This window comes from Zootermopsis nevadensis, unplaced genomic scaffold, assembly GCF_977971745.1.
Source record: "Zootermopsis nevadensis isolate Lab colony 2312 unplaced genomic scaffold, Znev_1.0 Znev_ptg000016l, whole genome shotgun sequence".
Taxonomy (NCBI): Eukaryota; Metazoa; Arthropoda; class Insecta; order Blattodea; family Termopsidae; genus Zootermopsis; species Zootermopsis nevadensis.
The window spans coordinates 7,283,397-7,309,546 of NW_028259148.1; the positions used below are offsets into that span (position 1 = coordinate 7,283,397).

A 26,150-nucleotide genomic window follows, 5' to 3' on the forward strand; every position below is an offset into this window, starting at 1 on the left:
AATCTATATTGATAATTAATTGTATCGCGTTTCAATTAATGACCAAAGACGACTCAGTTTGGTGACAAATGATAAAATCACTTAGTAAAAATCCTAGTTTCATAAGTAGTATATGATTTATATTAGGTCATTGTCTATTGCCACTTTGTATGTTTACTTCCAATATAAAACTGATAAAACGCTATAGCTATACAGATGAACGAAAAGTCCATCGCAAGGCGGTAGACTCCGAGAACACGAAAATCTACAAAAGTGCAGCTGGATCATCAAATTAACAGTCACTATTTTACATCAGTCCAAACCGTGTGTGCCTCCGATCGACCGATTAATCTGTACTTCCTATACTCCAAAACTCCGAAATATACGACGCTCTCGCGAGGAAACCACAATTCTTCGCATCTCGAATTGTATGACCCTAACCATCTGGCAATCTGTGTTGTTGCCGATGACAATGATTATGAATTATGTCTTTGTTTGTTCTGAACAGATTATTAATTATTATGTTTTGAAACATTCTGTGTGGACATGCACGCACGCACACGCACGCACGCACGCACACGCACGCTCTCTCTCTCTCTCTTTGAGTTAGGTGCCTTTGAAGTGAGTGAAATGATGGACGTAACACACGTGTCGAAAAGAACTCTCAAGAAGATATTCTTTAGATGGCTGTCTTCTGAATTGTAGCTCCGTGTACAGTCCACGACTGTAATCTTGAGACTTGCGGGGTGAGGAAGTGGGGTGAAGAAGGACGGTGGAAAGATAGCGTCTGCCTTTAACGATCCGGACTTACTGCATTCCTTGCAAGTCTCAAGATTACAGTCGTGGACTGTACTCTGGTAGTAGTTTACCGACGATCCAGTGGTCCTAACTGCCCCCGTCAGGACGATGATTCGGTAAATTTCTACCAGACTCACCGCTGTGAAAACCTCAAATCCTACTTGGATATTCTTTAAATATGACAACCTTCACGAAAACTGTTTATTCCACTGTGTGCCATATTATGTGAGTACAAACAATATAATACGCTTCTATAAAACACTATACAACTGTGTCGTACAGTTCCACACAAATCAAACGCGGGCATAAAGCGTTATGAATGAGCTCTGACACCTAAGGTGACATTCATAAGATTGTTATTACGTATGTTCTGGGTATAAATATGAACCCGGAGACTTATCAAGATCAATTCTCTGAGGACAACAGCAGCCAGAGACAATGCGGATCTTCGTCTTCTTTCTGACAGCTCTCGCGGTTTGTCAAGGTAAGAGGGGGTTAAGCTTCTTGCGTTGTTAGAAGGTCCTTTACTTGATATCCAGCCCAGCACAGCACAAAGTAAAGCGATACGTGTAAAGAAAACACTGGTTGAAGGCAAAGTTTTGAGTTAAAGTTGTAATTCAACGTATTTAATACATTTCCACCATCTTTCGTAAAGCACCAGAGAATATTTATTTTCGAATATATTTGATTTCCATTCCTTTATGATTGGATCAAGATGCACGTGATACCGTAGTCCTGAAAATACTGACAGACTCAAATAAATACCGAGATTTAAGTATAATCTTAATGAAGATAAAAATGCGAGCAGACGATGTCGCAAAGTAAGTTTTATTAATGGGAACGGCCAGAAAATTGCTATAAAAATAAATATTCTGAAAACTTAGAATATTTTACACATGATGGTCTTCTGTTATGTCCATAGCAGTGAAATTGAAAGGGCGAAACAGAAAACAAAGAGATTTCTCGCGGAAGGCCCATAATAATCCGAAATATTCCCCCCTTTTAGAATCATAAACAAGGCTCAGAAACTTCAAATAATATTTAAAAATCCGACTTTAGATAGGAAAAAAGTGAAAGCAGGTTCAAAACAAAATAATCCTGTAACAGTTGAAGTAATGCTACGCGAGCCATTATGAATCATACACATCACAGAACTAATTCAGTCACGTAAACAGGAACAGTAGACGGAATATGGGTGTTCATGTCAGTTGTAAAATCGTTAATGATCATCATGTTACATGGTACAGCTTACGACTACAAGGAAGTGCTCCGCGATTTGCTACTCTTCTACGAAGCTCAGCGATCGGGAAAACTGCCCTCTGATCAGAGGGTCACGTGGAGGAAGGACTCAGCTCTGAACGACAAGGGTCAGAAAGGCGAGGACCTCACAGGCGGTTACTATGACGGTAATTGCACTAACAAATACATGCACCTATGCCCAAGTTCTGAACCCCAATAAAGCACTCAACACAACATTCTCATAGCACAAGTCAATGTTACATTCGGGCCAATAAGTCAGATACATCGCTGTACCTGCATATACATAAGTTATTTAAGTTCAATCCTCTCTTTAGCTCGATTATTTTATCCAGGAAAATATCCTTGGATAGTAGACCATTTACTGTACGCGAGAGAAAACTTCCTATGACGTATGCGTCCTGAGTAGACATGTACCTTACTACTAGCAGACCGGAAAACGTCGTGCTTGTTATAATTGGTATAAACGTTACTGGTAATACTTTAAAACACTGGAAGTTAAAAAGTAAATAATAAAAACAAAATAAATAAATGAATAATGATACTACGGACAGCGGAAAGTATCAAAGACGTGGGAGAAATATCTTTGTACTAAAGACCAATGTTCTGTACTCAGATATAGAGGGTTACACATGCGCACAAGATCACTTGCCTACCAGGCCGTCCACGTCACAAACACTGACTGTCAGTACCATAATTTTGTAACAAGATCATTTACCCAGAGAAAAGAGGCATGGAACCGATTTTAACATGCTGTGAATTTTGCAATAAATTATTTGGAAATGTACACAGAGCACGCTTGTACCATTTCCTTCTTCTCCCACTGTTGGCAAACTGTTGCATTAAACATTTTAATGTGCAGGCCTAAGGCGTTTTCTCATTACATTAATGATGAATGATCTGGACACGAAATACAGAAATTTTTTCCGCTTAGTAATTTTTAAATATGTGTGTAAGTTTATCATGTTTTTGATTGACACAGAAAATGACTGGCACATTAATGTCTGTTTATGTCTTGTTATCCGACAAAACTCTGCTTACACTATAAACGTTTGGTAAGTCTATAATTAGTAACATGATATGGCTTTTTATAAATGACATTCGTGTGGTAGTGAAATGCGTCTGTATGGTTTTTGTGTTTCCACAGCTGGTGACTATGTCAAGTTCGGTTTCCCTATGGCGTACACAATTACCACCATAGCTTGGGGTGTTGTGGACGACGAAGCAGGATACGTCGCAGCAGGTAAGACATACGAAGTTACGAACAGAATTCTTTAAACGAATCAGGGAATCTGTACCAGAAATTTCGCATTAGGATTTGTAAATAAATACAAGATTACGCTTACGACGCAAAACAAGTATATTGTGAATTTTCTCTGATGTCACTTGAAAATGCTGCTAAAAGTCCTCTCATCTTCCTCATACGAAAATCAATGTTTCCGAACACACGTTATCCGATCGTTGATTGTCACAGGCGCTCTGGCTGATGTTCGCAAATTGATTAAATGGGGCACGGACTACTTCATCAAGGCGCACGTGAGCCAGAACGAATTGTACGGACAAGTAGGACAAGGAGATGTGGACCACGCATACTGGGGGCGTCCCGAGGACATGATGATGAGCAGACCCGCGTACAAGATCGATACGTCCCATCCAGGTAGGATTCACTTAAATGACCCTCTGCTTTCTCAATTACAAAACGTATCCTGAGGATACATTCTTCATATTCGAGTCGTAAAATTGGAAGATACACTTCAGATCCTGCGGCGGTGGATACTTCAATTTTAAATGACTGTATAATTAGAATTATAACAGCCCTAAGAACCAATCCAGCACGTACAACGCACAGCAGCTTAGAGTTCGCCCCGAATGCTTCTAGGATCGGATCTGGCAGGTGAGACAGCGGCCGCCCTCGCAACAGCTTCCATCGTGTTCACGAGCGTCGACTCCGGCTACGCCAGTACCCTTCTCACACACGCCAAGCAGCTGTTCGACTTCGCCAACAATTATCGCGGCAAATACAGTGACTCCATCACCGATGCTCAGAGCTTCTATGCGTACGTCTTACTGATTTATGTTATTTGGAAATATCATAAAAATATCGTTATCTGATAAATTTTCGCCATCATAGGAAAGTCTATCAAGAAGCACCTGGAAAGATATCCTCTCATTTACTGATTATGCATGAAGCAAACGATCTACACTTCCTCCATATTGATATTATGATATAGACTAATGTCTTTCTTATATCCCTGCTGGCAACACCACTTGCTCATGAAAAATACCACAGGTTTCCATATCTCTAACACTCAGAATTTCTACATGATGAATTTTAAGTTACTGTACAATTAAGTGTTAGATCAGTGATTTACAGTGCAGCATATCCATAATACTAATTCTGGTTATACCGTTATGATTTCAGAGTTACTAGGGACGGAATATCGAGGTGTATGCTTGATGCTATTCACAATAATGTACTCAAACCGTGTGTAAGAGAATAACGTCTCCTTACTCACAGAATTACTTACAATTAAACTTAAATGTTCAGACGACTTGCTCATATAAATCGGTTTTCTTCCAATCTACAACAGATCCGGCGACTACAAGGACGAGCTGGTGTGGGCTGCAGTGTGGCTGTACAGGGCAACCAACGACAACACCTACCTGACCAAAGCGGAACAGTTATACAACGATTTCGGCCTTGGGAACTGGAACGGTGGTTTCACTTGGGATCAGAAAATATCTGGAGTACAGGTCAGAAAACTGTAGAGAATTATGCACAGTCGAACATTAGTGAGATGATTAACTCTTTTACGAAGACCCAATTATTTACATCTGATAAAATAAGCAATTGAAGTCACGTTTTCCAGGCAAGGAAATACTCGGCCTCATATCGATTCAAATCTCGAATAAATGAAATAGACAGAAAGGGGTGTGACGACTAATCACGAGATGCGATATCGCTTTCGTGAAGGCTCTCCTCAACATAAATGGACGATATCTTCCACAGGTGTTGCTGGCTAAGATCACAGGCAAACAGGCTTACAAGGACAAGGTGCAAGGCTACTGCGACTACATCACGACTTCCCAGCAGAATACACCAAAGGGTCTCGTATACATCGACCAATGGGGCTCCCTTCGAATGGCTGCCAATGTCGCATTCATTTGTGCTCAGGTAATCAATAATTGTGTGGATGGAATATTCACAAGATGTGATCAGGTCTATACAGACGCCAGAAGTATGGAATTATAAATGGCTACTACTCCTAACACATCCTTAGCTTCTATACTTATTAATGAGCTTCTGTGCTCTGTATTTGTTGCGTGCGAGCGTTTCTGCTGGAATAAGTCATCGTCACTATCTGTAAGGATGACGATAATTACAAAGAAAACACTATGTTCTGTGGAAACGTTCAGACATGGCCAAATATGAAAGATTTAACCGAGCAACAACCCAAAAATATATGGATAATCGTATGCCCTTACACCCCCTATATAATATTTAAGAAACTGGAGGGTTCTTCCTAAAGATAAATATCTTGGGAAAGGAGAAAACATAGTCGAACACAACGCATTTCGGAACAACTTATAGAATGATGCGTTTGATAATACCTACATTCTTCATTACCATAAATAAATTAAGCGGGCATACTCTAGAGATATGAAATGTGTTTCAGGGAGCGGATTTGGGTATCAATGCTGCTATTAATCGTGCATTTATCAAGAAGCAGGTCGATTACATATTGGGAGATGCTGGACGCAGCTTCATTATAGGCTATGGCTATAATCCACCCACTCGCCCGCATCACAGATCCAGGTAAGTGCCACTTTTAAGTTTCCAGTATCTCATTCAGTCGTTAATTAAATAACCTAAATAATTCTATAACTAAAAGCCAGTGTTTGTGCTGCTGCTCTAGTCTGTGGTCGAAATGAAATACTTCAGTGTGCTAATAACTTATCGCTAACTTCGGTATCTTAGCATATTGCACAGTGTCATATTCTACATCTGCAAGACGCCTTCAGCCTGGCAGACGCTTTCTCATTTCGCGATGTCCCGGTGTTTTCTCAATTGAGAAGAGTGCCACGAAGATCTTGCCCATCGTTCTCCCAGTAATGGTAAAGAATTACACTCGTTACAGTTCTCAATCCATACATTGTTACTTCAGTTCGTTTCGATCTGAATGTCTTTCTCCGCGAAAAATTGATAATAGTCGATGAAAATCGTAGCGAATGATGAACCTACGGCTCCTGGAATATGTTGCATGACGGGATGGAGTAACTACATACCCAGAGAAATGAAAACTGTGGGGGACTCCAGAAGGTAAACAATGTTCGGGTGTATCGGCCGAACCACAAATTACGTCATCCGAGACGCGTGTTCACGAGTTACTTCCAGAATTTTATTGAAATCCTACTAATATCGTCACCTGGGATTCGTTGTTTCTAGAAAATTGCACAAGACTCAGAAATGTAATGGAACAAAAACCACGTATTGCCTCCGCGATCTATGCTTGAAGTACAGATGTACTGATCTCACGAAAATTACAACGACCCTTGCGTATTATATTTTTGTGAACCCGTGTATATGCATATAGTTGATTTATTTTTTTGTAGAATAAGTGGATAATTACATGTTTGTAAGAGCAGGCTTTTCCTTCTGCTTTATGGTGTTACATGAACGACTCATAAATTCGCACACGCATATATCTGTTGAGTTCCATTTCCCTACTGAGACTTTCTTGGCCATTAGCAAAGAAAATACAAAAGGCAAGCTGAAAATCAATGGCAGCGAAGAGTAAACAGTATTACATTTCGAACCAATCAGGTAACAACTGTGTCCGCCGATGTAAAAGTCAAATAATATTAAATACGTGTGACGGGTTGGACAGACACACAAGCAAACTTTTCGATAGTGAATAAAATACTGACAGAACGGGGAAGGAAGACAAAGAAAATACGAAAAAAACCGGACATAACAGTTGTAGCAGTGGCTGTATGTGAAACTGATGCCGGATACAATGTGCTTTATTCTCATCCTAGCTCTTGCCCCGACGCCCCAGCGGTGTGTGACTGGAACACATACAACAGCGCCAGCCCCAACTTCCACGTCCTGACCGGAGCCTTGGTGGGCGGTCCTGATAGCAACGACAACTACAAGGACGAACGCAGTAATTACATCTCCAACGAGGTCGCCATAGATTACAACGCCGCGCTTTTGGGTGATCTTGCCTACTTGATAAAGAATAATCTGTAATAGTGCACCAATCAGTTTGGTCTTATACGACTGATGTGTGCAAACATTGAGAAAAAACTTTTAGCGTTAAAACGGAACCTTCAATAATTTTTTCCCTTAAGTTACGTGTATTTTATGTACAACATTCTTAGTGTTTTTAACTGTAGTATAACGAGCTAAATCGGCCACATTATGGACGCTTCAATTTGTATACAAACCACAAAGTGGCGTATAAGCCGGAGAATATGTTTTGTTTTAAACCTGAACTTACAATATTAGGCCCAACAGTCACATCTTGTAACACACTTGTAGGCGCCACAGATATAATGCTAAAATAAATCAATTAAGAGGTAAATGTATTTGCAAACGCCGAGGAAAAAGTTGTAGAGATTTCTACCTACACAAATCGTAGGATTCAGAAGTAGAACAGAAGACGTACAAGTAAATGCTAGCGCCTGCAATAATCTGTTTCGATTCCACGCCGCACGCAGCTGTCAAAGAAGTTGCCGCATTAACACGGGAAAAGTACAGCAACATGCCTGAAGTTAAGTCTATGCCATTTTCACATTTCCATGCTTGATAATATGGAAAGATGTCCGAGTGAGCAAGTGTCTATCTGAACAGCTAAACTATTTCCAGTGTATTGATTAAAGTCTTATAATGACAGCATAATACTCCCCAACATAAGCATTTCAAATGACTGAAATGTAACCAACAGTAAATGCACCGAATATATGGTCCCGACATATGACTTGGTTAGGTCGTTAAAAAATTAGAATCTGATAACTATTGTTGCAACGTAAACAAAAAGAAATTTGCAGGAAAAGTGATTAGTGTAATGCACACATCTGTAAACATAGGGATAAAAAATTAATATAAAACGAATTTTATGAGCAGTAAATTAAATCTGAAATGATTATGCAAGTTATATATATGTGTAGTAAAATGGAGATGGTCAACATGTCTCAACATGCAATGTCTAAAAAAAAAAAGGTGTTGTACCTGGAATATTTTAATGAATAAAAGTAAAAAGATATTTCATCTCTTACATATAGACAATGAAATGTGAAGTAATTATAAATTTTGTGACTTATCGTTACAAATGGGATATTATTCTAAGTTACCATGAAATACTCCACAGATATTTATTTTATTATTTAAGTTTGCCAGTGCTGTGACATAAAACAAATGGGCAAACACAATGATAAACAAGTTATTAATCAGAAGGAGGGGGTAGAAAGCTTTTGTACTTACATGGGAACACCAACTATCGACGTAAACTAGTCAAGAGCTGCAACGAAACTGCATGTCAGTGAAAGAACGCATTACCTAAACCGGTTTAATGCTGTGTGTTTTGATTAAAATTTCATAGATGGGGTTGATAAGGTCCGAATAAGATTTGTTAATGTAAGTGCCTCTTTTACTAAAATATATATATGAACATTTTCTGGAATATTCATGTATTGTCCCTTGGTAGCCACATACAAAGTTGTCATGGTATTCTCTGTTGTGTGCTGGGTATCCAGAAGGAGTTGAGCGCACCTTGAATTAGTTTTGTTTCTTCTTATGGCTTAGACATGTTCTCTACACCGGGTCTGATAGACGTATTTAATGGGGCAATCCTGGCATGTTATTGACATATCATTAATAAAATACAAATTCTAAAATTTCGGCCTATGGAGACCTCTGTCACTCCGCTCGCCCTGTCTCTTCTAAATTGTAACAGAATGCCCCAAAACCACAGAGCCTAATGCACGAACGAGACGGAGATAAGTTACCTGGAGGCAAAGTATGGCTTGGTTATGACCTTGAAGCAGAGCTTTTAAATCAGGGAAATCGGTTAAGGTCCCATTGTAACAGGTCCATAATAAATGGCAAAAAGGACTATTAAAAAAACTAACACAACAGTCACGGCAGGATGGGACGAGTCTTCAGTCTGTGGCGTTCGCGTGTGGTGAACTCATGGTCCCAAATTAAATTCTTTAACTTTCAGTCGGTTTAACACATAGCACTGACCTCTGAACGTATGACTACATGGTTCATGTGTTGTTTGGAGTGCGAATAAATGTTTATTACATACGCAAGTACGGACATTCAAAAATAAATATTATCAAAGTGCCCATAGTTTGCTTTTCATTGGCCAAGGCTCGGGACAGAATGACACATTCATCTCATGAACTACTGTTGTGTTTACCAATAAAAATTTGAAAACTTAATTTCATCATGATTATCGACATGTTAAACAGGCGAGCTAAACAGATAGCAGAGCAACAGAAAACTAGCGCCTTCCTATTTAACAATAAAGCAAAAGGACATTAAAATATTCAAGTTAAAAATATAGTAAAAGTTAGCTTCTTAAAAAAATTTAAAGCACTAAATCGAGCATTACCGAGTAAACATATCGACTGCCAACACAAAAATACTCTTCTGTGCTATTTGGTGTGCTGAGTTCACACACAAACCTGGTACGTCATTTAACCCGAAGTTGGCTGCCCTTGTATAAACTAATAGCACGAGTAGCAATTAGTATTATATGTGACTTACTTCCAAAGTCTTCACTGGGTGTATGTTCCAATAAACGGGCCTTCAATCTCAGGTCGTCAGTGGTGATGAACTCTGACTGGAAAACCGTAAGAGAACCCACAGAAAACATACTTTTGCACACAAGTCTTGAACACCGCGCCCTCTCAACACGCCATTTTCCACTTAAGTAGAGTACCAACATGACGAACGTAACGGCGATAAATACAAAATCATTGTTGGAATACAAGTCAAAACACAACTAAATCATTTGATGTTATTTTAGGTTTGTCTCCCGTACTTCAAACGTCAAAAAATAGTTCTTAAGGAACTGGTTTGTCATCCCTTTTCTCGATTAAGCCACATGCTTTTGAAACCTAATGATCAGTAAATGAAGATTGTTTCATCGTCCACCATCCCAACCAAAGAATAAATAGTAACAAGTCTCCGGAAGAGTCGGGGATCAGTGTTTCTCGATGTATACGATGCGAGCTGAGAAGATTCGGTTTAAACGATAAACGAGCTTACTTTAATCAAGAAGCGCGTTTTACCTTCCCAGCAGTAGCATTCAATTGATCTGTATATAGCATGTTTTTTCATTATATTCTTTTCAGTACATTGCATACTGAATGTTAAAAAACGAGAGGCCCACATTTTAAATGCAACGTTTTTACTGGGTGTATTAATTTTCCTATTTGCCTAAGTTTGTTGTATTGTTTCACCTGGCAACCATATTAAAAAAGTCCCCCCCTTCCTGGAACTGTCTGTAACAGCTTACCATAGATGAATTACGAGTAACAGATACATGTTTGCGGTCTGGAAGCTCTACCAAAATCCAATCTCTGGAAATACTTCATGGGAGTGCCTGCCAATGACACCTAACCTAACTTCATCCACTCCAAACTTCTCCAACACACATTTCAACATCTACCTCCAGTTTTTCATATATCTCATACTTAAATAAATTCCACTCAAAACTCTGTTTTTCTCAACTCTAATGTATGCAATAAAGTCCTGCTATCTCAGCCTTCTTCTTTATATCACCCTAACAAGGGTGAAGAGTAATATTTATTACTCAAGTCATTCTTTGGAATTTCAGTGTACCTAGTCAGTTCAACTTCAACAAACGTCAACTTATTTTTTCCAGAATTATATTTGGTGCCCTTTAGAGATTCTAAGCCACTGAATCCAGATCTGACAACAAAAATTCTGTAGCATGTATGTTTTTAGAAATAAATAAAAACTTCTAATATTTAGGAATTTAATCACTTTTATTTGCTAAAATGTTACACAGCTGATATAAGAACTATTATCCCTTACTCTTATTCAGGGTGATAGTAAACTGTGAAAGGAAAAATAAAGCTATAAAAAGTTGTTTACCCTTGTACTGAGAAAACTATGTAATAGAAATGGAAAATATATGTTTATATTTAACATGTTCAAAATCTCTTTCTGTGATAATTCATGGCAGAAGTATAATATTACCAACTACTACCCACGCAGAGATGCGGCCTGACCAGCTGCCACTTGGCTGTAGCCCCCTCAAACAAACAGAAAGTGGCCAACAGATTGATAAGAGCGAATGTGGTCTCAGGTCCTGAAAGGTTGACAACCACTGTTCCAAAGTTTACAGCCATGGCTATGCATGTAGAGTATCAAATTCAATATATTTTACTTCATTATGGCTTATGCCCCATGTCAGTGGTACGTGACTGGAAAGCATACATCAGTCAAGATATCAATTTATACACATGCATTGGAGCCTTGGCGAGTGGTCCAGACAGCAGCAACACCTACCAGGACTGTGTAAGATTTGAGGTTTTCACAGCGGTGAGTATGAAGATTTGTCTTCTGGGTTGTTGTGCTGTGTAGTCTGGTCGATGTTAACTAACGTCTCAGAGGTCATACTGCCTGTCATCAGGGCGATGAATATGCACAACAACCCAGAAGACAGAAATCTTCATACTCACAGCTGTGAAAACCTCAAATCTTACAAGATTCTATATTTTCAAATCACATTATCATGTGGCCCCCTATGTAATTGCCAGTACCATAGACTACAGTGAAATGAAGATGTTTTCAAAAGACCAATAATTAAACATCTGAGGTAATTTTTACATTTGGAAAATGGTAAAAAAAGATATCGGCTGCCAGATTTGTGAGGTGTTACCTGGAACTATTTCTGACAGGGGACAGCTATGAAAATCCCCCAGAAAATAAGTCAACAGGATTTGTTTCAGAGCCCAACTGTCACAAGCATAAGATGAGTGCAGCTACAAATAACTTTTCCTTTGGAAAAAATAATGGTCTGAGTAATGTTCAATACAGCACTTGATTCTTATCATTTGAACCAGGCCCAAACCAAGCCCAGAACTAACCGTTATCTGAGCTACTGGGCCCAGGCCCCAGGCTGAGGCCCAGACCTATACAACATGCCATCACCCAGAAACAGTATCCACATTATCACAGAATTGAAATTAAAGTCTCATGTCTTCTAAATGGCTTCATAATCTTTCTGTTCATCTAAGTTAATTTCTCAATTTATCTTCGTTTTTGTACATTTCTTTCTCCAGGAAAGAGTTACCCATCATACAAGAGATAACAACCACTGGAAGCAAACACAGACATGCATTAGAGTTTTAAGGCTCGTTAAATACTTTTAATATATTAAGAACTTTGGTCTCTCTTCCTTTTCCGGTTTAACAATGTTTCTACTTTTTCCGGTACCCTTTACAGGTCCCCAACTTTTTATTACTTGGCTTGAATTATGGACATTCGGTAGGACTCCTTGGATGAGGGATCGGTCCATTGAAAGGCCTCTACCTGTACACAGGACAGCACAACACAGAAAAACATCCATGGCTTGAGTGGGATTCAAACCCACAGTCCCCGTGACCAAGCAGCATAAGGCCTATGCCTTAGACCGCGCGGCCACTGCGGACCCCAAAACTTTGGTCTCACTAAATTTTAAAGAAATTAAAAAATAAAAGTCACATCAATCAGTACTTTTACTATTATTGTCTATTTAGTATGCCCTGCCAAATATGTTTTGGCTTCATGGAAAGATCATCAGTGGCTGTGTATCTAAATATCTGGTTAAAACACAGAGCCAAAACACATATGGCACAGTAAGAAAATAAACAGCCGACAATAATGGGATAATTAACTGGCTGATGTAACTTTTGTATACAACTTGGCATGACAGATTTTAAAATTAAACAAAGAGTTTAAAAAAAAATTAAAAACTAACTAATTGCACTTAGGACAGCCCACAGTTTATGAAAACTGAAGGTTCATTACTATATTCACAACAGCCAACTACTGAACCCAATACTGTGTCAGATGATCAGTCCACATCCTCACATCCTATTTCTTCAAGATTTATTTTAATAGTATCCTCCATACTTCTCAATACTTACACTGACTCTATTGATATGATCTCCGTTAGTCACACGGTTTTTTATCCTCCTTTGTACTTATGAAGTAGATACATAAATACATATGTGCTCTGTCCATCCATTTTCCTCTTATATTTAACACATTTTAAACTGCCTGGAAATATCAGTCTACAACTGTAGTTTGGTCATTCTGTCAACCATGTAAGCTTCGGCAACAGTACTTAGAAATATTAATATCCCCTTTTTCCATACATTCCCTAAAACTCTTCTTCATCTGTGCCAAGTTTGATTAGGATGTTCAGGGTATTGGTACCATGCAGACTTGTCAGCAGATGTCAACATTTCAGAGAAACATGAAGTCAGCATCTTCAGGGCTGAAACTGGAGGCAGTGTGTTTCTCTGAAATGCTGACATCTACTGACAAGTCTACATGGCATCAAAACCTGTATCATCATCATCTTCACTACCATGAAAACCTCAAATCTCACATACTACCCGAGGTTTATTTACTAGCTTTTGTATAAACAATGACAACAAATGTTAAACCCTGCATCACATTGAAAATAACTGACCTTGGGCATTTTTCACTTCAAAAGCTTCTATCAACAAGTCTTAATCTGTTCTTTACCTTTGTTTTAAAACACTAACGGGCACAAGTTAAAAGTCGATGATGTCGCATATATTCTGGAACAATGTCACTCAGCCACTCAGGGTCAACCTCTGTAACCTGTCTCAAATAGCATCTTCCAGTCTGTACAACTTCAGTAAATAAAACACAATGAGGTTGAGAACCATACAGTACCGATGAAGGGTGGATGGCAACTGTCTGTCGCGATTCCACCTGGTAAACAAGTCAAGGAAAGAAAATATTCTCAGACAAATATAATCCAATTTGTTTTTATGAAGGTCACCAGAACAGTTTTAAGACACAACCAACAGATCTAAATGCACACTTTAAAAGTTCAGAGCAGGAGCTTTCATAATTTACGAGGTGCGATCGGAAAGTTTCCAGACTGCGCCTATAAAAACCCGTACACTTATCTCAGGTATTAAATTCATCCATCACCCTCGAAGTAGTTCCCCTGGGAGTGAACACAACAATCCCAGCGCCACTGCCAAGCCTGGAAGCATCCCTGGAAATCTTTCTTTGTCAGCCTGTCAAGCACCATCTGCGATTCTGCCTGAATCTCTTCTATCGTCTCAAATCTCCTTCCCTTTAGTTGAATTTTCATCTTTGGGAAGAGGAAGAAGACACACGGAGCTAAATCCGGCGAATAAGGAGGGTGCGGGATGATGGCCATGGTGTTTGAGGCCAAAAACTGCCGAACTTTGAGGGCGGTGTGCGCTGGCGCGTTGTTATGATGCGTCGCATGTGGAGTTCTTCCTTTAGAATCAGCTGACAGGTCCCATAGCCTATCCCAACAATGTCGCACAAGTCGTTGATGGTAAGACGTCGATCTTCGTGAATGGCCTGCCGAATCTTCGTAACATTTTCGGGCGTTGTGCTCGAAGATGGTCGTCCAGAACGCACATCATCATCGACAGAGGTTCGGCCATTTTTAAAACGTGAATGCCACACAAAAGTTTGTGCACGACCCATTGCGGATTCCCCAAATGCTTGCTTTAGCATTTCATAGGTTTCCGTAGCCGTTTTGGCGAGTCTTTGGCAAAATTTCATGCACTCTCTTTGTTCATGAAAATCCGCCATTCCGAAATCGCAGGAGGGTCGGTGTAATGCACTACCAAAACGCCCGTAACTAAGAAACAAATGCTAATTCGATGATGCCGGCTGGCACACTGATTCGCTATGAATGTAGGCCGCACCGCCTAGCGGCAGAAGCTCGTACTACATCCGGTTCGCCCCCTATTGACACAGTCTTTAAACTTTCCGATCGCACCTCGTATATGCTTGATAAAAGATTTCAGGATGATGAAATCATGGAAGATGGGAATGAAACATGCATGGAAGCAATGTGAAACACATACATTTTATCTGGAAAATCTGAGGGAAGACGTAGTATAATATTAAAACGGATTTTAAATAAGGTCTAAGGATGTCAACCGGACTACTCCAGTTGTCTTGAATTTAGATTTTAAATGCCAGTAAAGTGGAACAAATATTTTTCCAAAATTTTGACCCCGTCCTAACTCATATCTAAGGTCTGTTATACTTTTCAGATTTACTTCCACAGTAACAAAACGCCTAGTTTCTTTATGTGGACACAGACATTAATGTGGTAGGAAGCCAGAAGCATGCCTAATGTACATATACAAAATTCTTAAGCAAGAAAAGAATGAAGCAAACCAAGCCCTTCTCACAGTAGCAGATTTGACACCACGCAGCCTTTCAAATATATTAAGTATATGAAACAATGTAACGTAACTTACAGTCAGATATTGCCGTTCTCTCTGTAGTTCAGCTATGTTCATGAATAAACCAGTTACGAGACACTTTCTCACTTGATCCATATTCTGGCCACAAGAGGATATACGCAACTTGCATCGCTGACAAAGTTCAGCCAACTGAGAGCGAACTTCGCTTGCATACTGAAGGTTACGCACATTTAAGAAATTCTCATGACACCATTGCTGTAAAATTTAATTCTGACTTAATACACAAATTATCTAAACTCCACTATGCTAACTTAAGATACTGGACATAGGAGGCACTACAATGAGGGGTGTGAACAGCATGAGGAAGAGTGATGAGGATGGGTAGAGGTGTGCCAACTTGGAGTTGGGAGAGATAGCACCAACTTAGAGGTCAGGTAAAGTACCTGAAAAATTTGTGATGCATACAAGTGCTGATGAAACTACAATGTTTAAATTTTGTAAAATAAATATACCTTTGTATATACTATTTTGTTTTTAACAAAACAGATGGGGTCATTATGGATGCTGTATAAAATCCTTCTGTCTCCCGAGCCAGCTTCTCTCTGGTCTGGTTGCTAAGAAACCTACATTGACTGCTGTTTTATCACTAGGAGACCATATGCAATTTTTATGCAAAATCAATCTATTTTCTATTTCCAAGACTTACCACCATGCAGCAACAGAACAGTATATTGCCATTTATGAAACCCTGTAATTCACATGCTGCCTTAAGCACAGCATGCAATAAAATATGGATGATAATTTACATATTTCAGAGCTAATATTAATTATCTGGACTCTGTACATACCTTCTTCTGAGTAACAGTGCTGAAACTTCTATATATATTGAGCAGAGTAATGTGATCGCCTGATGATGAAACAAACTTTCCATGAGCCACTACTGCCTGCTCACGTTTGCTGGGAGGTATGATAAACACCGATTCACTTGACAACAAGGCCACTATACTTAGAATTTCCTCTCTGAAATCACAACCAGAAATCAATTTAGACTGTGTAATGATAGTGATGAATTTTTGGTATTCATGCTTCAAAGAAGTTTTGAACACTTGAATAACAACTGTTTAAGAAAGGGTTCATACTATGGGGTTGATCAATTTGTTATGCTCTTATTTTCCTTATTCCTGTAACAAACAAAGGGTTAAGAGTATCAGAGTAACCTTTCCTAAAATAACATGACTATTATATGGTATGAAGCAGTGTAAAATAGCATACAAGACGACAGAACATCTATGTGTACATAAGCGTATGGTATATCATGGAGTTGTTAGTTTCTTTCAGTGATTGATGGGTTACATGGCCACAAAGGAAAAATACATGTGACCAAAACAAGTTCTTACCACACCATATTTTCTTTCTGTTTAAATGGCAAAATTACAAAACAAATTTTTAAATGATACAGTAAAATGTGAACTTGTGTTTGGAAAATAAACAAAAGGAAAGCATACAATAGAGATGTTGGGGAAGAAGTTACAAAAAATTGTAAGAATATAAGATAGGTTATCATGGCAATGAAGATGCTGATGGTCTTCTGAGCTGCAATGCCATGTGGACTTGTAAGTGGTAACAATGTTTTGGAGAACATAAAACATACTAAGCAGGACATCAAACTTTACAAACTGTTCCCTAAATTTTGCCACTAACATTAGGAGCACAAAAGTAAACCATGTAGACATTTAAACAAAAGGTGTGCTACACAAATTTTATGAGTTATTAATACTTTTAGCTCAAATAACTATAGTAAAAATTATTTCAGAAGAAAGATGAAAGTGTTCTGTGTTAACAAGTTGTATGTAGTGTAGCATAACTTCTAAATAAACTGTTCTTTAAAATTAATATTTCTGCTTTTTTACATGTATGCACTTTGTATTTTGACCACAGATTAATTTTATAAAATAATTTACAGTAAAACTTCATTAATTCAGACCTTCTATAATTATAATTCGCCTTTTTCATGTATGACTTGATATATTTACACATAATTATGTTCTGTAATTTGGGCTTTTCACTAATTCAGACACCTCCGTCACCTAATAGTCAGAATTAGTGGGGTTTTACTGTAAACAGTTTAACAGCTTTAGGATGTATTTCAAGATGAAAGCTCAGGTTCAACATCAGAGACTGCAAGTTCAATATGTTTCTCCAAAACACTGGTATCTACCTATGAGTCCACACGGCATCACAACCCAGAACAATAACATCTTCAGCGCCTGAGAACCTCAATCTCATTTAAGATATATAAGTTCATATATCTCCATTAAAACGTATATTAAAGAAACTAAACGTGAAATGGGTAGTACTAGTTGAAAAACAGGTCTAATAACAAAATTCAGTGATGACTGTTTTCAATGTTAATGTTCATTAACAGAAAGGAATAAGGTAAATAGTGCTATAAGTTGTTATTTTTATCTTACTTACAAGCAACCATAAACTTCAGCTGAGAGCAAAATCTTGCTAAAGCGTGGGTCAAGTGGAAGCAGAGCCATTCGGTGTCCCAATTTCGTCAGCTTAGTGCCTTCTGCAGTATCAATAGCTCCAAGTTGCTTCAACTGCCATAGTGCACCATTCACAGACTAAAAAGTATATAAATCACAGTATGAAGAAACTGATATTCACAAAGAACTTGTATATGCATAAAGAAGTAGTATAACTTCATTACAGTATGCTACATCAAACAGATGCATGTATGAAGATTTCCATCTTCTGGGTTGTTGCGCTGTGTAGTCTGGTCGATGTTAACCAACATTTCAGAGGTCATACTGCCTCCGTCGTCAGAGTGATGAAGATTTCTGTCTTCTGGGTTGTTGCGCTGTGTAGTCTGGTCGATGTTTACCAACGGTTCAGAGGTCATACTGCCTCCGCTATGGGGCGCTGATGATGGAGGCAGTATGACCTCTGAAACGTTGGTTAACATCGACCAGACTACACAGCGCAACAACCCAGAAGACAGAAAGCTTCATACTCAATCACCCAGATGACGGAGGCAGTATGACCTCTGAAACGTTGGTAAACATCTACCAGACCACACAGCGTAACAACCCAGAAGACAGAAATCTTCATACTCATCGCCCTGATGACGGAGGCAGTATGACCTCTGAAACGTTGGTTAACATCGACCAGACTACACAGCGCAACAACCCAGAAGACAGAAATCTTCATACTCATCGCTCTGATGACGGAGGCAGTATGACCTCTGAAACGTTGGTTAACATCGACCAGACTACACAGCGCAACAACCCAGAAGACGGAAATCTTCATACTCACCGCTGTGAGAACCTCAAGTCTTACAGAAGCATGTATGTTTACTTGCTCTTTTTGTCGGCTTATTTCTTCTTCCAGTTATTTTCTATTTCAAATCTCTTATTTTTTGCACTAAATAACTATAGAAAAACTTACCTCTCTTGGTGGCATATCCATGAAGTCAAACGTTAATGTGTCAATCTTAAGAGCAAGGAGCTGTAGTACAACATTTGTTAAGTTACATCTCTGAATTTCTGGGATGGAATTTTTCAACATTGTATTAAATTCCTGAAAATATATGCACATCCTTCAATAAAAGTAAACTGTATCTTATATAATGTTAACATCTCCTTATCCCTTCTTTAAAGTTGTGTCAATTTACTATACAACTAAAAGATCATGTATTTCTCCATTTAGGCAGGCATTTCCTGGAATCAGGCAATTATCATAAGATCTTGCTAAATAACATACTGTGCTTTGTTGTAGCATGGTAATTTCCAGAGGAGACTTGAGAAAATCAAGGAAACCATCTTTCAGGCTAGCCAGTGCTTCAGCCAAGATTCAAATCAGGTAATCTCCTAAATATTCATCTTCAACTGTGACAACATATACACTGAACTAACTTGCAGTTTCAAATGGAAGCCTCATACCTGCCGTGTATAAACTCGGTAACAGAAGCCAGATGACTCTCTGCCAGCTCTTCCTGCCCGTTGCCATGCCTGAGCCTGTGATATCCTTTGGACTTTTAATATGTCTAGCCCAGTTCCTGGATGATGGGTTCTGATGATAAACAGTGCATCACATTACAAACAGAATAAATAACTCCTTAAAGTAGAATCCATCTTGAAAAGCTGATAACTGTTCAACTTATCCTGAGCGAGTTACATCCAGTTCACCTCCAACCCTGCTGCTTCAAGACCCACTTCATGTTATCCTTCCATCTATGCCTGGGTCTTCCAAAAGATCTCTTTCTTTCAGAAATTATGCGCAAAGAACTTAAAATAATATTTTTTGAAACCTGCTAAATTTGAATTACAATGCAGGATAACAAATGAATTATTACATCACTGGTAAAACATATTTCACCAGTGAGGTACATCCAAGGTAGAGATGGACAGGGCCTGTGACATACATTCAAAATTTTTGCTGGAAGAGACTACTTTGAATGCACAGATGAGACAATAATATTGAAACTAACCTTGAGAGATATTAATTGTAAAGATATAAGTTACATTCAGCTGGCTTTGGGTATGGTCTCATGACAGGTTTTATGAATATAGTGATGAATGTTTTGAGTATTACTACAAAGAATTTTTTTTATCAATTCTTCAAGTGCTACTTACCTAACCTTAACCATGCCACTGTCAATGACGTACTTGATTCCGCTAATTGTAACTGAAGTCTCAGCAATGTTTGTACTAAGAACAACTTTTCTCGCTCCCTGAGGAGTGGATCTGAACACATCCAATTGCTGATGAGATGGCAGAGATGAATATAAAGGGTACACTTTCAGACAGGGGTAAGTGCCCTCCAGATCCTACAGATAAAATATACTGTCACATAAACACTTCTCAAAATATTCAGTAAATAATGAAAAGTTCCATACAGTTTATTTAAAAACAAAGCATTAAGAAATATTTAAATTTACCAGTAATTAATAAATACACTTTCTTGCCCGACATGAATTGACAAAACTTCCCCAAGGAGTTAAAAGCTTTCACTTGATTTTCAAATATCCTTAAATGAAACTCACCTTTGCTATAAGTCTAATGCTATGTGCCATAGCTTCAATTTCTTCTTGACCAGTTAAAAACACTAATATGTCATGGCTGAAAAAAAAACAACACTTTCATTAGCTAAATATCAAAAGCAGTGACACATAGTTTCTACACAGAATAAGAGAATAATACCCACACTAAGCAGGTTAACATGGCCATAAGTGTCACAATAGGAGATAACCTAATTCAAATCATGGCCAAGGACTGTCTATCCTAAGTGAGATTTTAGTGGGTCTTGTGGTCTTCTGGGTTGTAACACCACACAGTCTTGTAGCAGTTACCAACATTTTGGAGTAATGTATTGTCTCCACCTTCAGAGTAAAAAGTAAAGTAAAGTAAAGTTTGTCCCACTATACGCCATGTAGGCTCTTGGGGGGAGTGGAGGTATAGCTCCTCTCTTCCTTGACCTCAGCACTAGATGGGGGTGAGTGGTCAGCATCACGCCCCGGCCAGCTTTACCCCTGGGAAAGGACCCTGGTACCCATTGTAGAGGAGGCTGGGTGGGCCCCAGAGCCAGTCTGGATGCAGAGGCTAGAGGAAAAATCCTCTGCCCCCGTCGGGGATCGAACCCCGGTCGTCCAGCCCGTAGCTAGTCACTATACTGACTGAGCTATTCCGGCTCATCTCCACCTTCAGAGTACAACTGAGAAAATTCAGTAAATTCCCTCAGTTCTTCCATGTGATTCAAAGGATAATACCTAACAAATAGATCACACTGCTTGCCTCACACATAAGGCCTTTCAACAATCAACTAACAATTTTCACTCAATGTTACATAACCTAGTATAAGATACAAAATCATAAAAAGAAGCTCAAACTGACTTCAACTCAGCAGTATTGCAACCACTTCATATTCTGGAGGTAAAAAGTGAGCACTTTGGCCAAACCATTGATTATTCTGATGTCCTGTATTGTTCTGTTCTTCTTAGTGAATGCTATGACAATTTCAACTCACTCAATTCATAAAGCAAAGGCCTCCTTGTAAAGCTTATAGTTTTTCACCTGGCCAAGAAATACCCCATCTTTTATGGAACCAAACAATCCATTACCCTCAGCCAGTTCAATCCACTGCACACCCTCACATGCTATCTCTTTATCTTAAAGAAAACAATAACATTATCCTCCCCAGTAGTTTCTTTCCTTCAGGTTTTCTGACTAAAATTTTGTATGCATTTCTCACCATCCCCCTGAATGCTGCATGTCTTGCCTGTTTCAGCTTCCTTGATTCAGTCACTCTAATAATATCTGGCAAAGAGAACAAATTATGAAAAAATAAAATTCCTCATTATGTATTTTTCTCCATCCTCTTGCTACTTACCACATCTTATGTTACAGTTACTGCTATGCATGCACCAGTTTTACTGCTACTGTCAGACTAAAACATTTCTGAATTTGCAATGCAGAGACTAGAAGCTTGAGATAAGTGGTCAATGTTTTCAGTTCCAGTAACATGTAACAGCAGACATTCTCTCTCCTTGTGACAATAGACACTTCTAAATATAAACAGCATCCAATGTAATGATATAAAAGGCAGACACTATGAGTTCATCATGCACATACTTCGCTGGTGCATCCCGATGTATCTGAAATATCGTGACCAAACAGCTGAAAACGTAGTCATCCTGAGTCTGTACCGCATGAAAAACTTGGATTGGATGCTGCCTTCCCTCCAAATATAATATACGAGCATTGCCAAAATAATCACTGAAGTGATCAACATCCATTGTAGCAGACATTACTACAATCTGAAAAAAAAATTGAGAAAATTTCTTTTCCATACACCCATAAAATGGAATATTTTTTTTTGATTTCATTCCACGATGAATGGCAGGAGCAGTTAAAAGAGTAGCTATATGACCTAATGAAGATAACGACCTTTTAAATTAAAAATTCACTCCCATTTGGCTACACACCTTCCAATCACAACATAAGATTCCCTCATTACTCACAACTATAAACAACACTGCTAGGTATGGTGTTAGTCACTTTACCTTCAAGATTATGACAGTAAACTTCTTTGAAATGATGATAAACCAGCTTTTCATCATCAAGCAAAACCAAATTATCAACAAACCACCATCAAAGCCTAAAACTTTGGTTGTAGACAAAATATGAATATTTGAAAAATGGGCTCTGATATAAACCCTGCAAAATTATAAAATTTCATCTCAGAGGAAGTATAAACTTATGATCACCTAAAAGAAAGGAGAATGATTACGTTATCATTCCTGTAACAGGCCACCTAACCCCAAGAGTGAAAACCAAGATTCTTTATCTTTTACATTTATATACACATACAAACAAACAAAGATCTACTCTCTGACCTTCAAGGGCTTCAGATGTTTCTCTTTTCTAAGTGCTTGTGCCTGCTTCACAATTCCGAACAACACATCTGTATGCACGGTCCTCTCATGAGCTTCATCTAACACAATTATGCTGTATGACATTAATAATACATCTGGAAAAGACAAAAAAAAACCGCTGTAAAACAACCTGTTAAAACACTATAAACCTCAGTCAGGACAACCTCGTAACCACTGAATTCAAGATATATACCTCACCACTTTACAAATCTGCTTGTTCATGGGAATTTATAGTGAAGTCTGATCTAATACAGACTTACAGACATACACAAAGCAGTGACATGCCTGTAATTAACTGATTACATATGTTTATCAATCTTAGCTTCATACTACAAATCTTTAATGTTTTGAACTAAAATTAAAAACAAAGAGAATCTCACCTAACATTGCTTCTCGAAGTAACATGCCATCAGTTAGGTATTTTAATTTTGTGCGTTCTGATGTAACATCTTCAAACCTCACGGAGTAACCCACAGTAGCTCCTAGATCAGAATTCATTTCTTGTGATACACGCTGAGCCAGAGTTATGGCGGCTACACGCCGTGGCTGAAGAATAGAATTTACAAAATCATATAAGGTACAATCAAAACAATTCTGGTTAAGTGTGAATAACAGAATGAGCCAACATAAACTTGCCTGCATGCATGCTTGCCAGACAGGCAGATGACAAGAACTACAATAATGAATCAATTAACAAATCTAATCATCAAGGTAATTGTTTTGGTCTTCTTGAATCACCAGAAACCCCAACAAATAAATAACTAAATCTGCTCAGCAAATAGTCACTCAGCTGGTCAAGAAATTCCCTGTTCTCTACGAAATTCATTACCATGTTCATAACCGTCCACCACTGGATTCTACCCTCAGCCATATAAATCCAATCTATAACCTCACAGCCAATTTTTTAACCTTTAATTGTCATTATTTAAATTCCAGGCACACTGCTGGCTTCTACTGTCTTCGCCAGTTTCAACTGTCAGTGACAAAATGCAGAATTTAATTAACGAAGTTATATTTTTAAGGTAGAAAATTGAAATAAGAACAGATTATTAAGAATGAATTAATGTACCTGTAATACAAACATCTCAAATGACAATTCTTTATATATGCAGCTTAATTTACATTGCATTTGAATAACATGCATTTCTTTCAGACATTTCTATTATTTATTCCATGAAATAAAAGAAAAGTAATCATAGCATTAAAACTGAGCCAGAACTTATGAACACTCCTGTACATTATCTCAGAACTCACATGTTAATTATCATCATTGTTATGCAACCCCCCCCCCCCCCCCCTCAAGGACACTGTACTGTGTAAAGATGGTAATAATTAACATATAAGTTTATTCTACAACATGATGCTGTAATACAATCTTTTGCTTTCTCAGGTTGATGTAAGTCAGTATGCAAACTCTAAGAATACTGTTTCTTAAAAGCCAGAGTTTATATTCTGAGAAGAGAAACATTTTCAGTGCTTCTGTTTACAAAGCCTCCCAGTAGGAGACATTTCAGCAAACTGACACGTAACAGAAAAGTAAATTTACTTTGCCTTGTGAACCCAGAGTGCAATGCATCATTATGAATATCAGTGCATGCCAGCATATGGTGTTGTAGGACAGCAAGACTGGCTATGACACAGCAATTGCAAATATGACTGATAAAGGAACATATGCAGACTTGAAGATGATATGGCAGAGCAATAAAATCAATTTGAAACAAAAGTGAATTAGTGGTTTCAGGCATTATGGTAGTAAATTTCTTTATCAAAAGCTTATAACATGCAATATTATCAGTTCCTCAAAATGTAGATAAGCATACTCACCTGAGTGATACCAATAATCCCATCTCTAGCCAGTCGTACCTCATGCATAAATTGTGGAATCTGCGTTGTCTTACCACTGCCAGTCTCTCCAATAATAATTACTGTGGGATGTTTCAGAATCTCTGAAATGAGTCTGTAAATAAGTAACCTATGTGTATACTGTACATGTTATTTTGATAGCCTGTGTCTCCTTAATCAGAAAACTAGCAAGAGAGCCTGTTTTTGTGAGTATTTCTTACTGTGCTAAAATTATGATATTGCTTATTTTTTACATCACACATCTTAAACAAACTGTTACCTAGGTGTTTGTCAGATTAGTATTCTACAAACATTTTTATTGAACAACATTAGGATGAATGGGATGCCTATAAAAACTACAAAAAAACCTCTTTATCCTTGTCAACACTCACAACTGGAAGTGTCTTGGAAGCAATCAGATACCAAGTTATTGGTTAAGGCATTCCCAGATACCCACAGTTATATTATAAAATTCATCAACACAATAACAGAAGAACCTAAGCAAATGCACAACTGGCTGACCACAGGAATAATGTACCTTCTTCCTAAATCAGAGGATACAAAGAAACATTACTCAATATTCAAAACATTAGGCAGTGAAACAACATAAAGTCGGTACTCCCACATACCCAAGTTAGTACGTTAATATTAAGATATAACAACAGTACTGTGGAATGAAGGTGTACAAACTGATAGGGCGGCCACTTATTCTAAACTTTCATGCCAGGTATGGGTGAGTAATCAGCTGCACGCTGCGGCGCTTTAACCCCGATGAAAACGCCACTGCAACCCACTACATATGAAGCAACGTGCATTCCATAGCCGATCTGGTAGAGTGGTACGACGAGAAGTCAATGGCTTTGTCGGGAATCGAACCCGAGCCGGACACTCTATCAAACTACCATCCCAACACTAAAAACTTCACGTACCTGTTTCGTACACCATATACAGGAAGGAATTTTCTATGTTGAAGTAATGTTCCCGGTCCAGGCTGTGTAACTTTAGTTGGTCCTTGGTCAAGTCTTGGTTTCTTTGGACTACTACTGAAGTTTACAAAAGTTGTAGATTTCTTCGTTGGAAATTTAGAAAACATCTTTCCTACCACGAAATTATATTTGGAATCCATTTTAATTCCAAAATAATACTAAAAACCCCTTTACGCAATATAACCTCACTTCTCTCTACCTTCACGTTAACACATCAAAACGTTGCGCGTGCATCCTTGCGTATTTTGTTACGCATAATCACAGATGATGACCGTCCAGTTCGACAACATTGTTTCACGTCCCTATTAGCTTTACGTAACTCTGTTTCCATCTACATTTTCCTTTGAGTCATCATCAAATACTTC

General features: G+C 38.3%; 2 protein-coding genes across 3 annotated transcripts; one reads left to right on the forward strand and one right to left on the reverse strand.

Moving 5' to 3' along the window:
• Window positions 1–1,173: 1,173 nt before the first annotated feature.
• On the forward strand, window positions 1,174–8,315 carry LOC110837698 (uncharacterized). Its single transcript, XM_087349559.1, has 9 exons — window positions 1,174–1,261; window positions 2,025–2,183; window positions 3,182–3,277; window positions 3,509–3,691; window positions 3,914–4,091; window positions 4,626–4,788; window positions 5,045–5,209; window positions 5,712–5,851; window positions 7,075–8,315. The coding sequence occupies exons 1-9, from the start codon at window positions 1,216–1,218 to the stop codon at window positions 7,286–7,288; spliced, it is 1,344 nt and encodes a 447-aa protein (XP_087205685.1). The 5' UTR covers window positions 1,174–1,215; the 3' UTR covers window positions 7,289–8,315.
• Window positions 8,316–11,039: 2,724 nt separating this feature from the next.
• Window positions 11,040–26,129, reverse strand: ath (ATP-dependent RNA helicase DHX33). Of its 2 annotated transcripts, none has more exons than XM_022080107.2 (13): window positions 25,729–26,129; window positions 24,782–24,914; window positions 23,338–23,503; window positions 22,919–23,052; window positions 22,155–22,339; window positions 20,570–20,645; window positions 20,160–20,353; window positions 19,467–19,596; window positions 18,973–19,104; window positions 17,995–18,149; window positions 16,368–16,539; window positions 15,574–15,774; window positions 11,040–14,026 (listed from the first exon to the last, which is right to left on the reverse strand). In XM_022080107.2, exons 1-13 carry the CDS (start codon window positions 25,923–25,925, stop codon window positions 13,829–13,831), a joined length of 2,073 nt encoding a protein of 690 aa, XP_021935799.1. In that variant the 5' UTR covers window positions 25,926–26,129; the 3' UTR covers window positions 11,040–13,828. The 2 variants fall into 2 exon arrangements, with proteins under 2 accessions (XP_021935799.1, XP_087205667.1); XM_087349541.1 differs by having other exon boundaries at window positions 24,782–24,903; window positions 25,729–25,891.
• Window positions 26,130–26,150: the final 21 nt, after the last annotated feature.

Bases quoted from the DNA above. Each gene is read 5' to 3' on its own strand.
- LOC110837698 (XM_087349559.1), top strand. From the start codon at position 1,216: ATGCGGATCTTCGTCTTCTTTCTGACAGCTCTCGCGGTTTGTCAAG. The intron at 4,789-5,044 runs GTCAGAAAACTG...TATCTTCCACAG, and splicing joins AGAAAATATCTGGAGTACAG to GTGTTGCTGGCTAAGATCAC. The intron at 5,852-7,074 runs GTAAGTGCCACT...TTCTCATCCTAG, and splicing joins CGCCCGCATCACAGATCCAG to CTCTTGCCCCGACGCCCCAG.
- ath (XM_022080107.2), bottom strand. From the start codon at position 25,925: ATGGATTCCAAATATAATTTCGTGGTAGGAAAGATGTTTTCTAAATTT. The intron at 22,340-22,918 runs GTCAGAGAGTAG...TTTTTTTTTCAG, and splicing joins AACATCTGAAGCCCTTGAAG to ATTGTAGTAATGTCTGCTAC. The intron at 18,150-18,972 runs GTAAGTTTTTCT...TATACTTTTTAG, and splicing joins TGGATATGCCACCAAGAGAG to TCTGTGAATGGTGCACTATG.